The sequence below is a fragment of the Castor canadensis genome, chromosome 7 (genome assembly GCF_047511655.1).
Source record: "Castor canadensis chromosome 7, mCasCan1.hap1v2, whole genome shotgun sequence".
NCBI lineage: Eukaryota > Metazoa > Chordata > Mammalia > Rodentia > Castoridae > Castor > Castor canadensis.
In genome coordinates this window covers 81,315,429-81,331,564 of record NC_133392.1, presented here as the reverse complement: position 1 = coordinate 81,331,564, position 16,136 = coordinate 81,315,429, and the positions used below count along the sequence as shown (strand labels likewise).

The window sequence follows — 16,136 nt, the reverse complement described above, 5'->3', positions numbered from 1 at the left end:
GGAACTTGGTCTGGATGGCCTCGATTGTCTGGCTGAAAAATGACTGCTTTAACCTTAGTGATCAGGTCTAGGGAGAGGGAACCTTGAATGGGCCACCCGACTCCAAAGGTGGGCCACTCTGCAGAACAAAAGGTGTCGAACTTACCTTTCTTGATGACCAGACCCGCATTTAAGGCCCTTTCTTTAACTTCTGGAAAGTGAGAAAGGATCAGAGACTTTGGGGTTGTTTGTCCCTGTCCCATTGTGGAAGGAGACTCAAACACCAAGAGAGATAGAACAAAAAGGGTAAAGGCAACAATAATTCCACACACACACAACACTCTCCAGCACTCGCTCGGACCGGTCCTTCTCTCACACTGGTGCGCACCCCATTCAACCTCCTCACCGTCCAACTGGGATATCAGGCCGAAAGGCGTCCACTTGACGGGTGGTCGGTCGACTAGCTCAATTAGTTCTTCACCTGGCGCCAGGGTTCCTAAAATGCTCGAGCCCAAATGAGAGGAAAGCCTCTCCCAATAGGACCCTGTGGTCCTCCTTGCGAGATTCCCAGAATGAATCTCCCTGGGGATTGGCCGAATCCCCGCCGCGGCCCAAATGGAACACTCAAGTTCCTCCAAATGAGGGTCTGGGATCCCCTCCCAACGCCTAGGACTTGGGATCGCCCCTGCTTTCTCGCAGGCAGGTTCTGTCTCTCGAGAAAATGAAATCTCGGTGGAACCTCCAAATGTTAGGACCCGGAATCCTATTCCCCCGAGAGACAGAGAGCCAGGCGTGAATGCAATCAACAAAGCAGAGTTTATTGGACTGGCTAGCCAGGGTCGAGCTCCCACACGGACACGCAGGACCGGTTAGGAAAGCAAGACCCTGAGCCTCTTAGGGGGAAATCTTATATAGACTGCAGTGGCGTGCATATTTTTGTTATCAACATTAGACAAGCAGGCAGAGCACATCCTGCACGTACTTCACATCTTGCTCGTACCTCACATCTTGCTCGTATCTCACATCTTGCTCGTATCTCACATCTTGCATTCCTCACATTCTATATGCCCTAACTGAGCCCTGCCTCATTGCTTATCTTATCTACATGGGATGTTTGGTACTGGTTTCTCCAACAAGGGGGTTGGGGCCCGCTGAGACCTCATATTCCTTTCAGTCCAGGCAACACAAAAGATAGTATGTAACAGGATTTTTATTCCCTTGTAATGATTGTTATTTATGAACTGATTTTATTGGTTCTGTTATCTTATATTAGTGCTTGGAATTTCATTGTTTTAAACTATGAGATAAGTTCAAATAATGTTCCAGAAGGAGATTAGAATTTCCTTTCTTCTTTATTACCATATCTGTCCTGTACCACCTCTCCTCCTGCCAACCTTTGGCCTCTCCAGTGATCTGTTTTTCATGGTAGTGAAAATATCCCAAGCTACTTGAATCTCTGCCTCAGCTCTTCAAAATACATTCAAATTCTGCCTCACAAGGAAGCCATTAAGCAGAATTCTTTGAATTTAAAGTAGATCAGTTGAATTTAAAAGAGCTGGCCCGTTCATGACTCATCTGTATCCATGCATAAAAGAGGGCTTTTGTCAGTTGGAGATTAAGATCATTCTAAGAAAGAGCTGCCTGGTTTAGAGTTTGACTGAGTGGAGAAGGAATAGTAGCAGTCCAAAGCTAGGGCTTTACATTTATGTTTTCTACCTTGGTGTGATTAATTAGTCCACTAACAGGTAACAATTATGTTATCTAATTTAATGATATATTTATAAATAAATTTATTTATAAATTATATTTGTTTATATTATATTTATATTTTATATTTATAAATTGTTTTATAAATTTGTTTATAGCTGATTTGACCTGAATAAAATAGCCACATAGAATAACAACCAAATTATGGCAATATTTCTGATAACTACAACATTTGAATATTACAACCAGTGAAAAACCATCCATTGAGATTTCACTTGGGATTCCAAAATAGTTCAGCATTAAAGAACAAAGTATTCCATTACTTTACTATTTATCTGAGCATGCTTTTCTGTTATTTCTTTAATCTTAATAAGAACCCTATGAAGACTTTGAGCCTAAAACAATAACTTTGCCCAAGAACAAGTAACTTGCTTACAGAGCTAGGATTTCTTTTAAGTTCAGGGTAGTCCATTCTGTCAAGCTAAACTAGTTAATGTGCTAAGTTGTAGTACCTTCAATTCATGACCATTTTACCTTACTACTTTTTTTTCTTCTGTAATTAAAGCATATCAAAAAGTTTGAAGAACTGACACATTTGAATCAAATGGGATAAAGTTCTGATATTAGATCTGATATTGTCTGAAATACTCCTCAGAATTTAATATATTTATAAAATGTTTTTCATATCAGTATTAAAATAGTAATTTTATTTATCACTTTTTTTATATATGGCAATAGGCAAATACCTTTTGAATATGAAGAAAAGAAACTTAAAAATCCTGAAAACAGCAATCCAGGTAAGATTTCTGACAAAGAATTATGCTTAGTGGTCCTGCCCTAGATTAAAAAAAATAAGAGTAATAAAATTTTGATCACAGAAGAGAAATTTTAAAAATCAGTGTGTAGCTGTGCACCAGCCAGCACATGCCTGTAATCCTAACTACTTGGGAGGCAGAGATCAGGAGGATCTCCATTTGAAGCCAGCCTAGGCAAATAGATCTCAAGACCCTATCTCAAAAATACCCAACACAAGACAGAGTGGCTCAAGTGATAGAGCACCTGCCTAGCAAGCCTGAGGCCTTGAGTTCAAACCCTAGTACCACCAAAAAGAAAAAAAATCAGTGTATAAACTGCATTTATACTTTTTTCTTAATTTCTTTCTAAGTCTAGAATTTAGAGTTACTTAAGAAATTAATTATAGGAAATTTATAGTCTGAAGCAGTAAAAATCTGAAAAAAGTAATTCATTTAAGTTATGCCCTTGTAATCTTTTATCTTTGTGTAGATTAAAAAAATTTAAATTAGTATTCTATAGGTCTTCTCTATATTCATATTAGATAAAATTTGACTTACAAAATTAATTTTCTATTGAATTTTTACAATAAATGGGTTGCATTTATTAAGTGATTATTATCACAGTTGTGTCACTAAAAAGTGATATGTGTCTAAAAATAGATAATTAAAAAATTTTTTTTTCTTTGAGCATGCTAGGCATGCCCCCACCACTTGAGCCACTCCTCCAGCCCTTTTTGTTTTTACTTTTTTAATTTTATGTTTGAGATAGTGTCTCCCTATGTTTGCCTGGTTTGGTCTCAAACTACAACTCTCCTGCCTCTGCCTCCCAAGCAGAGTTGGGTATGTGTACTACCCAACCCAACTATGTGTACTACCATACCCAACTAAATTATTTATTTTTATATATTTTCAAGTTCTTCAGTTTAGGGAAGAATACCCATGTTCTCTTACTTTGTGCTGTAATTATCTCCAATTTTAAGGTGACTATTTCTTGTTAGAATACATGCAATATATACTAATAGGTTCAGTTTTCTTTAATTAACTTTTTCCTTTTTCTTTCTGTATTTTTTGCAGTGCTGGAAATCAAACCTAAGACTTCATGCATCCCAGGCAAGTGCCTTACCACTTAACTAATCCCCTATACCTTTTTTAAGGGCAATTTTAGATTCACAGCAAAATTGAGAGGAATGTGCAGAGATTTCTCCTATACGCTATACCTTCCACACATAGCTTCCTCCATTATCATAATAAATAAGTACACTTATTGTAAGTGATGAGCCTATATTGATATATCGTATCACTCAAAGTCCATACTCTCTTGGTGTATAATCTGGATTTAGGCAAATGTATAATGACATGTAATTACCATTATAGTATCATAATCAGAATAGTCTCACTGCCCTAAATATCCCCTGTGTTTTACCTGTTCATCCTTCCCCCACCTCTTAATTTTAGGCAACCACTGATCTTTTTACTGTCTTTAGTAGAAGTTTTGCTTTTTCCAGTATGTTTTTCAATGTTTAAATTATGGAAGTTCCAAGGTATTTGAATGTAGTCATTTAAGATGTTCTTTGTCTTTGTACTCCATCATGGAGTCACACCCACAGCCCAGTTTGTTTTGCTTTTTTGCAGGGCAAACACCCCAGCATTGACTTTTCCATGAATAGATTCTCTGTCAAGAGAATGCCAGGAGAGTCACACTGATTTTTGTTTTTGTTTTTATTCTCTTCATATTTGACATGAGGTGAAAAGGATTTTTTTTTTTTCTCTTACTAGTTAGGGCCAATGTTGGCACATTCTGAAAGCTTGAGTGAGTTAATAGTTTTGTTTTTTTTTTAAATATCAGACAATACTCACTGGCAACTTGCTGCTACTTTGCCAGTGCTTCCCAGTGTTTCATTATAAGGTTTTCTCTGACTGTGAGGTAGGGACAAGGGAATGATCTTTTCAGTGGTTCATTCCATGGCAAAATGGCAGGTGAATTTGTGTCTTGTTTGCACCACATGTAAAGTAGAGAAGATAGCTAAAACTAAGAAAGCTTACTAGCATCTTCCCCAGAAGAGGATTAGTAGAGTAAGCACATGAGGTCTTCTCCATTGGCAGCTAGAAAGTCTGCAGTGATCCTCTCCCAGGTCTGCTTCCTATGTTTTGTTAATGCTGCAAAGTACAGTGCCTATAGATCTAGCTGGAGGAGTGGCTCAAGTGGTAGAACACTTGCCTAATAAGCTTGAGGCCCTGAGTTCCAACCCCAGTATTGCCAAAAAAAAAAAAAAAAAAATCAGTGCTATAGCTATCAAGTTTCCTTGTGATAGAGTGTTTCATCCTAAACTAAAAATCTGGAAAAGTTGTGTTATAACAAAGTAGGTAATTTTTCCTAGTGCCATTAGTCTAGAAAAACATGCTATTTGAGACTATAAGCTTATGCTACTGACTCTGCTAACTGATACCATTTTCTGTCATTCTGGTAGCATTGAATTAAGAATTATGGTCATTGTACATAGTAGTTTACTTTTAGGTATCAGATTTTGATAAATACCATTCTTTCTTGCATTTAATAAATACAAAGAGGGAGAAGTAAGCATTCTTAATGCATTGCCTATTTGTAGTATAGTTAATACTCATTCTCCTGGTATGGGCCCAGAGGAATACTTTCTAACAAAATAAAAGTCTCATATTTTGTTACTTTATATTTTTCTATTGTTGATTTCAAATGTATCTTACCTTTTTCTTTAATAGTGGATGAGAGTTCTGAAGATGACTCTTTAACCAGGTAGGAACGTACAGATTTTAAAAAGTCATAGGTTAACCAATTACCGAATGCAGAGAAAAGAAACTAAGATTTGTTGAGTGTTGTACTCTGGGCTGGACACCATATTATGTGCTTAACATATTTTTATTTCTGATAGTGGTCACAAGAGTTTTGCAAAGTATCTGTGCTTTCATAACTTTTTTTTCTTTTTTGTCGGCCCTGGGGCTTCAACTCAGGGCCTACACCTTGAGCCACTCCACCAGACCATTTTAGTGATTTTTTTTTTTTTTTCTGAGGTAAGGGCCCACGAACTATTTGCCTGGGTTGGCTTTCAACTGTGATCCTCCTGATCTCTGCTTCCTGAGTAGCTAGGATTACAGCCATGAGCAACCAGTGCCTAGCTGTATCCTATTTTTTCTTAACTAATTAGGCATCAGTTATTTAGACAAGTTGATTAATTTGCCCATGATCCATCCCATAGTTAGCAGGCAGCTGACTTATGACTTGACTGTCATCCTGCCTGGCCCCCACGTCCATTCTCCTTCTTTTCTGCATAGATTGACAAAGACCTGTACAGCAGTAGAATCAAGATACAGGCTTATATCAGATCGATTCAGAAAGTCTAATATATGTTAACTCTGACTTAGATTTTTCCTGAGAAGTCCAGTTATATTCCTAAAATCTGTCTAGTATTTTTAACAACTGCAGTTATATACCTTGTTTTTATTATTAAAAGTTTTAAGGTAGATCTCACTTAGCTATGGCCATAGGACCTTAGGTGTTGTATAAACAAGATCAGGCAAGTCCTGGAGAAGAACTGTTTAATTGGAAGTGAAGAATATCTATATATTAATCTATAATGAATATCCATGTTATATTAATTATATTTAGCATCCATTTACAGGAGATTTTTAAGTGATTTCTCTACTTGCTGATTTTCCATAAGGTTTCAGGCTACTACTCTGCCTGGTTCTATGAAGTTTTTTCTTTTTTCCGGTCTTTTTTTTTTTTAATGACTGTAATCTTTTTTTTTTTTTCCTTTTTTGGGGGTGCTTTTCCTGATTTTTCTTTTTTTTTCTGTCAGCTAAGTATTCCATATTTTTCTGTAAGTAGAATCAAAAGCATGTATAATTTCAGAATTTTAAGGAGTCTTGTAAACTAATCAAAATACCCTCTAGTACATAAACCTATGTTTAATACCCTACCCAAATTCTTGAAACCTGAAACTGAAAAATATTAAAGCAACTTATCTGGATATAGTAAATGGCAGAAGTGAGATGGGGACTCAGGTGCTTTCATTTGAAGCACCTTATTTCCTTATTTATCGTTATGTAGGTGAGTGGTTTTTTTTTTTCATTTTTCTTTTATTATTCATATGTGCATACAAGGCTTGGTTCATTTCTCCCTAGGTGAGTGTTTTAATAATAGAGTGGGGGAGTGAATCTAGTGAACCCAGTAGTAGAGGGTATAAATGAATTAGCAAGTGAACCCAATAAAGATAAAAATGTAATTAGCAGGGGAAGGGTTTGAAAAGGAACAGCACTGGATTGAGTAAAAATAAAGGTTTTAGAAAAAGAGATCAAAATATTGGAGTTTATAACCAGTTCCATAAAGATAATATAGGAGTTAAGGACATAGGATGTTGAGAGTTATCCAGAAAGGCATGTTAAAAAAAATGGTAGTTCAAGCCCTGTACAAATTGTTGTTGCTTTTTGCTTATTTATTTAATTAGAACTAGCAAATTATAAGGTTTTTGTTGAAAGTTGTTGAAAAGAATTTCAGCCACTAGAAAGTCTCTATAGCAGACAGGAATGTATTTACAGAGGGTAGTTGAGAGCATCTCCAGTACTAGAGAACTGGAAGTACATGGCTCTGTGGCCTACAGCAGTTTCCCTTCACCTCCACCTCTTCTCCTAATTCAGTGTCCTTCCTATGTACAAGCAGGGTAGGAAAAGGTATGATTGCATGGAAAAGTTGTCATGGGTAGTTATTGATTGAGACTCCATTTAACTTGTTTTCTAGGAACAGGGAAAGGAGAGTTTCTCCTCTTGCTATTTGAGCCCACCCTTTTAGGAATCTGCTCCTTTATAAGCTAAAGGTTTAAAGGTCGGAGACTGCCATTGAGCCATGCAGAAGAGAGGGATCTGGGAGTAGAAACACATAGGAAGACATTTATATGGTACTTAAAGAAACAGAGGGACAGCTAGCAGTGTTTTCCCCTTGAGTATCTGAGTGCCTACTAAGACTTCCATGTACTTGCTAATTTATGTAGACTTGAATAAGGCATGACCTATATGGGAAAAAATAATTCAACTTTTATAATTCTTTGAGTTTTAATCTCTCCAGAAAGAGTTTTGCCAATAACAACCTATACATTTGTTCTTTGACTTTTGTACACTTAACTTTCAAATAATTTAAATGTTTCAGAGGACTCCTTGTACTATTTTAGGGTAAAGGGTAAACAGTTGGGTCTTCTTAATAGATGGTTTCCATTCTGAAGAACCAAGACTGCTATTTTTCAGTTACCCAGTTTAGTCTTTGAACAATGATAGACAATATAGAGAGTAGATAGCACTTTCTACCTTGTTTTAGGCTCTCAGGTTTGTTTCAGTTGTTACCCATTAATTAGGTTTTCAGTGTAGGCAATTTGTGAAGCCAAATTATTTGCAGTCACTAATTGTAGGGCTGATAGAGTGACTCAAGTGGGAAACTGCCTGCTTAGCAATTGTAAGTACTGAGTTCAATCCCCAGTACTGCAAAAAATAAGAGTGAGTCTTTATTGAAAAGGTCATAGAGTAGAAGTGTAGGCAGAAAGCAGAAAGAGGTAACTAAAAGCTTCTTAAAAAAATAGGTCTAATTTTAATTATATCAATTAAGAAACATCACTTAACATACAGATAGCTGACCTTTCATTAGATTTCTTTAAGAATTCAACCCACCCATATTTGTTGCATGTTTTTTGCTCTGAAGGCTTTCTAACACACCTGGTCCTGGTGATCCCTGGCCTACATCAGATGAAGATGACTATAATTTTGATACCAAGGTAAAATGCTCTTTTGTCAAAGTAATTTTCTTACTCTTAAAATTTAGTGATGGTCTACCACATGAAGTATTAGTTGGAAAAAAACATTTGAACAGCTATGACTAGTTGAATTTTGTTTTACTTTGGTAAATACCAAATACTTTGAGGTATTTGAGTGGGTGCTGAAAAAGAGAATGGGCTGGAAAATACATAGTGACAAGAAAAGTGTATCAAAGCCTTCCTACAACAGAAAATATGAAATTTGGTCAATTATTTGGGTAATAATAATTACAGTGATTTAAATCATACTAACATGACTTTTATGATGCTCATGTCTAAAGTAATCCTTAGCATATCCAGTTAATTATTGCAATAATCATGGAATCTCCCTGGTGCCCCTCATTTGAAAACTATACAATACATAGCGTGTACTTTTTTTTTTCTTTCCTGGACACTTTATTTTGGTATCAAGTTTTTAGGAGAGACTTTTCTCTATTTCTATTCTTGATTCTATATTTAAACTAACATAAGAGCTGGTGAAGTGGCTCAAGTGGTAGAGTGCCTACCTAGCAAGTGTGAGGTCATGAGTTCAAGCTCCAGTACCACAAAAATAAATAAAAAAATAAAAATAGACTAACATAATATTAGAAATTGTAGAAATATATAAATTTAAAATTTGTTTCTCAAAATTTGTATTACAAAGGTATTACACTGTTTTCTAAGTCATTCCATTAATAGTATATTTACAACTTTTCATCTAATTGAAGAATACATCTTTTGGCCAAAGTAATAAATTCTAAAGCCAGAGGCTAACAATAACTGTGTGGTAAAACTTTAATTTCAGAAATTTTTGAATTTTAGTTTTTTAAAAATATCCACTCAAATCCTTATATCACATTGTAACATTTAAAATGTTAAACATAGTTATTTAAATATTCATTTTAAAGCTCCTGCATCACTATGAGCTAGTGAGGACACAAGTATGTGTGTGTCCTGGAGCACCTAGAATAAGGCTTTGTATGTAAGAAGCATTTTAATATTTTAATATGAGTAAATGGTTTTCTGTGTAATGGAGTGCTAAAAATAATATAATATGCAAGATGTGTCTTAATACTAAAGTCTATTGAATTTCTAAAACTATGGTTTAAATTTATATTTCCATTTACTGTTTAGGATGTATAAGATCAGATGAGTTATATTGTGGAAATATCATATATAAAAATGAAACAAATTAGAGAAATGTCTTAAATAGAAAAGAAGGTACCAGTATATTTCTAGTTTCCTAAACTTAGATTATGATTTAGATTAAAATTTCTTGAACTTATTTTAAGACCCACCCAGGGTTATATTAAAGACAAATTTTTTTGTCCAAGTGAGAAATTGATGGAACATTGATTTCTCCATAGCTGTAAGGTTACAACTTTAAGGTAGTGGTAGATAGCCATGTATAACTAGTTGAATTACTTATTTTATAATAGAAAATTAAACTATATAGTATACCTTCATGGAAAATTAAACTATATAGTATAGTTTCATGGAAAATTAAGCTATTACAGAAAAGTAATTATAGCATATTGTTAAGGATATTCTATGAATAAAAGTCTCATATTTTTTTATAAACCTTATACTTAATGTTTTTTTCTCTTCCTTTGGCTTAAACTGATTGCTCATCTCTCTCTCTCTCTCTCTCTCTCTCTCTCTCTATGTCTTCCTCCCTCTCCTGTTCACCTCCCTCTCCCCCTTTCTTTCTCTTTCTCTTCCCTCCTTTTTAAAATTATTTACCTCTAGCCTAAATTTTTCATTTCACAAAACATTTTTTTCAGTGTCTCTTCTTTCACTCCCCATTGTTGGCATATTTAGTTACATCTTTCTGTTTAGTATCTGTTTGCAGGTTTCATACATCTATCATTGCCTCACAAGATTTATTCTTGGTTTTTATTCCTTCCCTCTTGGAAGGAGCTCAAGTTATGTAATCATTTGCCTTTTATTTTTTGACACACAGAATAGAAGCAAATTACATTTTTTTAAATTGCAACCCATCTTAATAAAGTACAACTAACAAATAAGATCTCACATTTTTCTCCCCTAGAGGTATTTCATGTGAATATAAATGCATTTTATTTTATTTGAAATGCATTCAAAATATAGCAAGTAATTAAATTTCTTAAAGTACTCTAAACTACAGTGCAATAAATTTCTACTCTGGGTTACTTTAGTTAAGAAATTAATTAACAAATAGTATAATGTTTGTGTAATAAACAACCAAGGATAAAGAGAGTAACATTTGGAGGTATCTCTGTCATCTCTGATAATCACTCCATAAGAATACTTAAGTTAGTAAATGGCAGTATTGGTGTTTGAATCTGCATCTGAATTACTCAGAAACCTATGCCCATTGTGTTCAGTCATATAGTAATGTTGACTATTATAATTATTTTATCAAATTTGATAACTGTTTCTTAAAGCTATTATTTCTTTTTTCTAGAATGTCCCAAAAGTAAACTTAGAGCTATGGACTGCTGCACAGCAATCCAGGAAAAATCGTAAGCTATTTGAAGGCTACTTATTGTGCTATTCATTGATTGAAATTATAGATATTTTCATATTCTCTTGTTTTAATTGTCACAGAAGCAAGGTATGACTTTGGGAAAGTAGAAAACAGAACCTTGTTTGACAACAGTAACTCAGATAGTCAAAATGAAGATGTGGTTGAAATCCTTCCTAAAACATCAATCAAAGTCCAGAGCTTTTCTCTTCCTTCCTTTTCATCACCTAAACCAATGGTAAGGTGTGTTTGCTTGTTTGTTTTTCCATGATCTATCATATACTATCTCCCCAATCTTCAAGATTATAAGATATACAAGGCCATAAGATTATATTGGAAAACAAGTATACAGGAAAGATATGTTCATGGTTGAGATTTATGAAAGTTAACGAGAGTAAACAATTCTTGGGTATGCTATAATGGAAGGAAATTACTAGAAAGCAACCAAAAAAACCCAGCTAGATATAGGTAGAGGAATGGAAAGAATAAGTAGGAAAAGATAAATTAGGAAAATAAAACAGAAATAGCAGAGTTAAATTATACCAGGTACTCTATATTATAAAATATGACAGAAATTGCATTCTTCTGAGTGACTTATAATGATTGTAATGAAGAACTGAAAGAAAATTTAATCATTTGTTTTCAATTAAATAGTGATGTCTTACATTTAATCTAGCCAAACCTGTGTTCATAGATAATGCAAAGAGAAATCTGCTTTAGGCCTTAACCACATTTTTTTTTCTTTTTTAACTTATTGTCTGAATGTTCTAATTTGTGTACCTTGTCTTCAAACACTGATAATTGTGTCTTCTACTTGATCCAGTCTATTGACAAGGCTTTCAACTGAGTTTTTTATATTAACCCTTTTTTCTTTTTGGCAGTACTAGAGTTTGAACTCAGGACTTTGTGCTTTCTAGGCAGGTGCTCACCTGAAGGAGAGCCACACCTCCAGCCCTTTATTTGACTTCTTGAGCTTTTCATTTCCAAAATTTCAATTTGATTATTTTCAGGAGTTCAAATGTCTTACTGAATTCCTCTTTCATATCCTGCATTGTATTCCTTGTTTCATTCAATTATTTATTTCTATTCAGTTGGAATTCATTCAGTTGTTTGTGTCCTCTTTAATTTCATTGCTCATTCTTATAATCATTCTTTAGAATTCATTATGTAAGATTCATCCTCACAAATTGTAGAATTGTTGACTGTTGGAGGAGTCATGTTGCATTACCAAATTTATTATGAATTAATATTTGACTCATTTTCATGGTTTCTAACTTACTGCTTGGTATATGCTTAACTTATCTTCCTGTTTGAATATAATCTTGATAACTGGTCTAGATCTTTTTGAAGCTAAAGGGAAATTTATAAATAAGCATTTTATTTAATCTTATCATTAATTGAAATTTCCAGTTATGTAAATGGGAGGTTTTATTTGTTTGTTTGTTTTTTCCTTGGAACTTTCTTATGCTACTTTAGAGGGCCTCATACATGCTAGGCAAGCATTGTATCACTGAGCTACATCTTTGTCCCTTAACAAAAATTTTAATATGTACCTATTAGATGAAAAAATAAATTTTATACTGCAACATTCCTTTTTTAAATGTTTTTATTAGTATATATTAGTTGTATACGAAATTTCATTATGACATTTCCATATATTGTACAGTACACCCTGGTTTGGTTCATCCACTCCAGAATACTCCTTCTTCCTCTTCCCCCTTCATAAAATGACTTCACAAGTTTCACTGTTCCATATTCATACTTATACAAAAATACATCAACCATATTCACCCCCCCTTTACCCTCTTCACTTACCCTTCCCTTTCAACTGTAACCTTCCCCTTATCCTTTATTGTTTAAGTGTCTGTTCATTGCTTAATAATAATTGCCTGTAAAATATAGCACTTAAAATCAGTCTAGCCTGCTGTATTACTCTTCCTTACCATTTTCCCCCTACCTGGTGTTGTTCCAACAGTTTTCAGTGCATTCCGTTGTGTCTTATTTCTACACAGATGCAATGTATTTCAATATTAATTCATTTTCTGCCATTCTCTTCTTCTTTCCCTTCTCCCCTAATCTCCTCTAGTAGTTCTTCCCTTCTTGGAAATATGTGTAGGTGAGAATGCTTATATTTGTATTTGGGTCTGTCTTCCACATATGAGAGAAAACATGCTTCCTTTGTCTTTCTAGACCTGTCTTACTTCACTTAACATAATGTTCTCCAGTTCTATCCATTTACCTGGAAGTGACAAAATTTCATTCTTCTTTATGCCTCAATAATATGTCATTGTTTATATATTACACACACACACACACACACACACACATATATCATATATTCCATTCATTAGTTGTAGGACATCTAGGTTGTTTCCATAGCATGGCTATTGTGAAAAATGCTACAATAAAATGGGTGGGCAAGTGGTTCTATTATATCCTGACCTACATTCCTTCAGGTATATGCCCAGGAGTGGTATTGTTGGATCATATGGTAGTTCTGTCTCTGGTTTTTTGAGGAATCTCCATATTGCATTCCATAGTAGTTGTATTAACTTACATTCCCACTGACAGTGTGTGAGGGTTGCTTCCCCCACCCCCACTGCCCTTCATACTCACCAACATTTGTTGTTTGTGTTCTTGAAGATTGATTGCCATTCTGACTGGAGTCAGGTGGAGTCTTAATATGGTTTCGAGTTGCATTTCCTTTACAGTCAGGGCTGTTGAGCATTTCTTCATGTGTTTTTTTGGCCATATGTACTTCTTCCTTGAAAGATTTTAATTCCTTTGCCCATCTATTCATTGATTCTTTGGAAGTTTAGTTTTTTGAATTCCCTGTAAATCCTGGCTATTAAGCCCTTGTCAGATATATAGCTGATAAAGATTTTCTCCCATTCTGTGGGCTGCCTCTTCTGTCTGGTGACCATTTCCTTTGCTTTTCAGAGCTTTTTAGTTTTATGTCCCATTTATCAATTTTTTTCTCTTAATTGCTGAGCTATTGCAGTTCTATTTAGAAAGTAATTGTCTATGCCTGTGCTTTCCCTGTTATTTTCTGCAGTAGTTCCAAAGTATCAGACCTTACATTAAGGTCTTTGACCTGCTTTGAATTGTTATTAGTACAGGGTGAAAGAAAACATCCAGTTTTCCCAGCACCATTTGTTGAAGAGACTGTCTTTTACCCATCATATGTTTTGGGCTCCTTTGTCAAAAATTAGATGAGAATAGCTCTGAGTTTTCTATTGGCATATCGGGGTTTTCTATTCTGTTCCATTACTCTTCGTGGCTGTTTTTTGTGCCAGTGCTATGAATCTGTTGTATAGTTTGAAGTCAGGTATTGTGAAACCTCCAGCATCACTTTTTTTTTTGTTGTTGTTGGTGGTTTTAGGATTTGAACTCAGGGCCTTGTGCTTGCTAGGCGGGCACTATTACAGCTTAAGCCACTCTGCCAGCCCTTTTTTTGTGATGGTTTTACCCAGGGCTGGCTTTGAACCTCAATTCTTCTGATCTCTGCCTCCCGAGTAGCTAGGATTATGAGTGCCTGGCCTAGCATTGCTCTTTTTGCTCAGTATTGCCTTGGCTATTCATGGTCTTTTGTGCTTCCATGTGTACTTTAGGTTTGATTTTTCAATCTCTGTGAGAAATGTTACCTGATTTTGATGGGGACTGCATTGAACACATAGATTTGTTTTGATAGTATGGCCATTTTCACAATATGAATTCTGCCAATCCATGAGTATAAGAGATTTTTTCATCTTCTAATATCTTCAGTTTTTTTCTTTGGTGATTTGTAGTTTTTGTCGTAAAGGTCTTACACTTCCTTTGTTATATTTATTCCTAGGTGCTTTTTTTTTTTGGCTATTGTAAATGGTACTATTTTCCTATATTCTTTTTAGTCTGCTCATTGTTGTTGTATAGGAAAGCTACTAATTTTTTTATATTGACTTTTGTCTCCTGCCACTTTGCTGAAAGTGTTTATAATGTCTAGGGAGTTTTGTGGTGGACTTTTTAGGGTCTTTTGCAGCAAATAGAAATAATTTTACTTTTTCCTTCCCTGTTTGAATTCCTTTTATTTCTTCTTCCTGTCTTATTGCTTTTGGTTAGGAAGTCCAAAACTATGTTGAGTTACAGTGGCGAAAATGAACATTCCTGACTTTACAGGAAATACTTTCAGTTTTTCCCCATTTAGTATGGTATTGTCATATATAGCCTAAGTTTGTCATATATAGCCTTTATTATTATTATATTGAGGCACATTGTGATACCAAATTCTGATTGAATTTGGTTTGCTATTATTGAGAATTTTTGTTATCTATGCTTGTTAAAGTGATTGTCCTATTCCTTTTTTTGTTGCGTCCTTGTCTGGTTTGGAATGAGTGTAATACTGGTTTCATAGAATGTATTCTGCTACGTTCTTAAAGAGAAAAAATTATAGAATTGATTTCTTGAGCCATTCTGATTTATCCTTTCCTGATAATATCTGCTTGTAATGGTTACAAATGTGCATACATCAAATGAGTGATTTTTTTTTTTTTCTAAAAGAAGCTGCCTGCTAACATAGAATCATAAGTAAGGAAAGATTGCAACAGATTTTACAAAATTAGATCTGGAGGATGTTTTTACTTTATTACATTTAGTATTTATAGTATTTTAGTTATAGTGATATTTTGTTGTTGTTGTTGCTCAGATTTTTTGTTGTTGTTCTTGTTGTTTGTTTGGATTTTTATATGGTGCTGTGTGTCAAACTCCCAGCCTAACACATATAGGCAAGTTTTCTAATGCTCTTCTACTCTCTAGTTCCCAATATTCACAGTTGTTAAATCCTTCAAGTAAATTCTTTCAACTTTAGAACTAATGAATCCTTTTGATTAAATTTTTTGTCCTTTCTCTTTTCATGTGAGTATTTAGTCTTGGTTGACAATATTTAAATTGTTTGAAGACACTTTTTTGTGTGTATGGTGCTAGAATTCAACCCAAGGCCTTGTGTATGTTAAGCAAGTTCTTTGCCACTGAGGTACATTCCTAGCCCTGAAGACTTGCATATATTCAAATTGGATAATGATACTTTTAGTATTTGTGTATGTATATGTATATATAAATATGTAATTATATATATTCACATTATATGTATTAGATCCTTTCTCTGCTTTTTTTTTTGGCCTGAATTTTGGCCTGAACTTACCTGAACTTAAGTTGCATTCTAGACAAGCACCCTACTACTTGAACCACATCCAAACCTTTTGCTTTTATTTTGTTTTTCAGGTAGAGTCTCACACTTTTGCCCAGGTGGGCTTCAGATCTTGATCTTCCTAGCTCTGCCTCCCAAGTATCTGGAATTGGTGTGAG

General features: G+C 34.6%; 1 protein-coding gene across 9 annotated transcripts in view; it reads left to right on the top strand.

The window, feature by feature from the left end:
* Ankrd30a (ankyrin repeat domain 30A) overlaps positions 1-16,136 on the top strand; it is a 107,435-nt gene that overhangs the window by 13,856 nt on the left and 77,443 nt on the right. For 8 of the 9 annotated variants that reach the window (XM_074079482.1, XM_074079480.1, XM_020179689.2 and 5 more), the window contains exons 5-10: positions 2,425-2,483; positions 3,555-3,590; positions 5,217-5,250; positions 8,200-8,272; positions 10,737-10,794; positions 10,880-11,034. In XM_074079482.1, coding sequence (XP_073935583.1) covers positions 2,425-2,483; positions 3,555-3,590; positions 5,217-5,250; positions 8,200-8,272; positions 10,737-10,794; positions 10,880-11,034 — 415 coding nt within the window. The remainder of the gene's footprint in view (positions 1-2,424; positions 2,484-3,554; positions 3,591-5,216; positions 5,251-8,199; positions 8,273-10,736; positions 10,795-10,879; positions 11,035-16,136) is intronic. The other variant, XM_074079483.1, reaches the window with a different exon arrangement.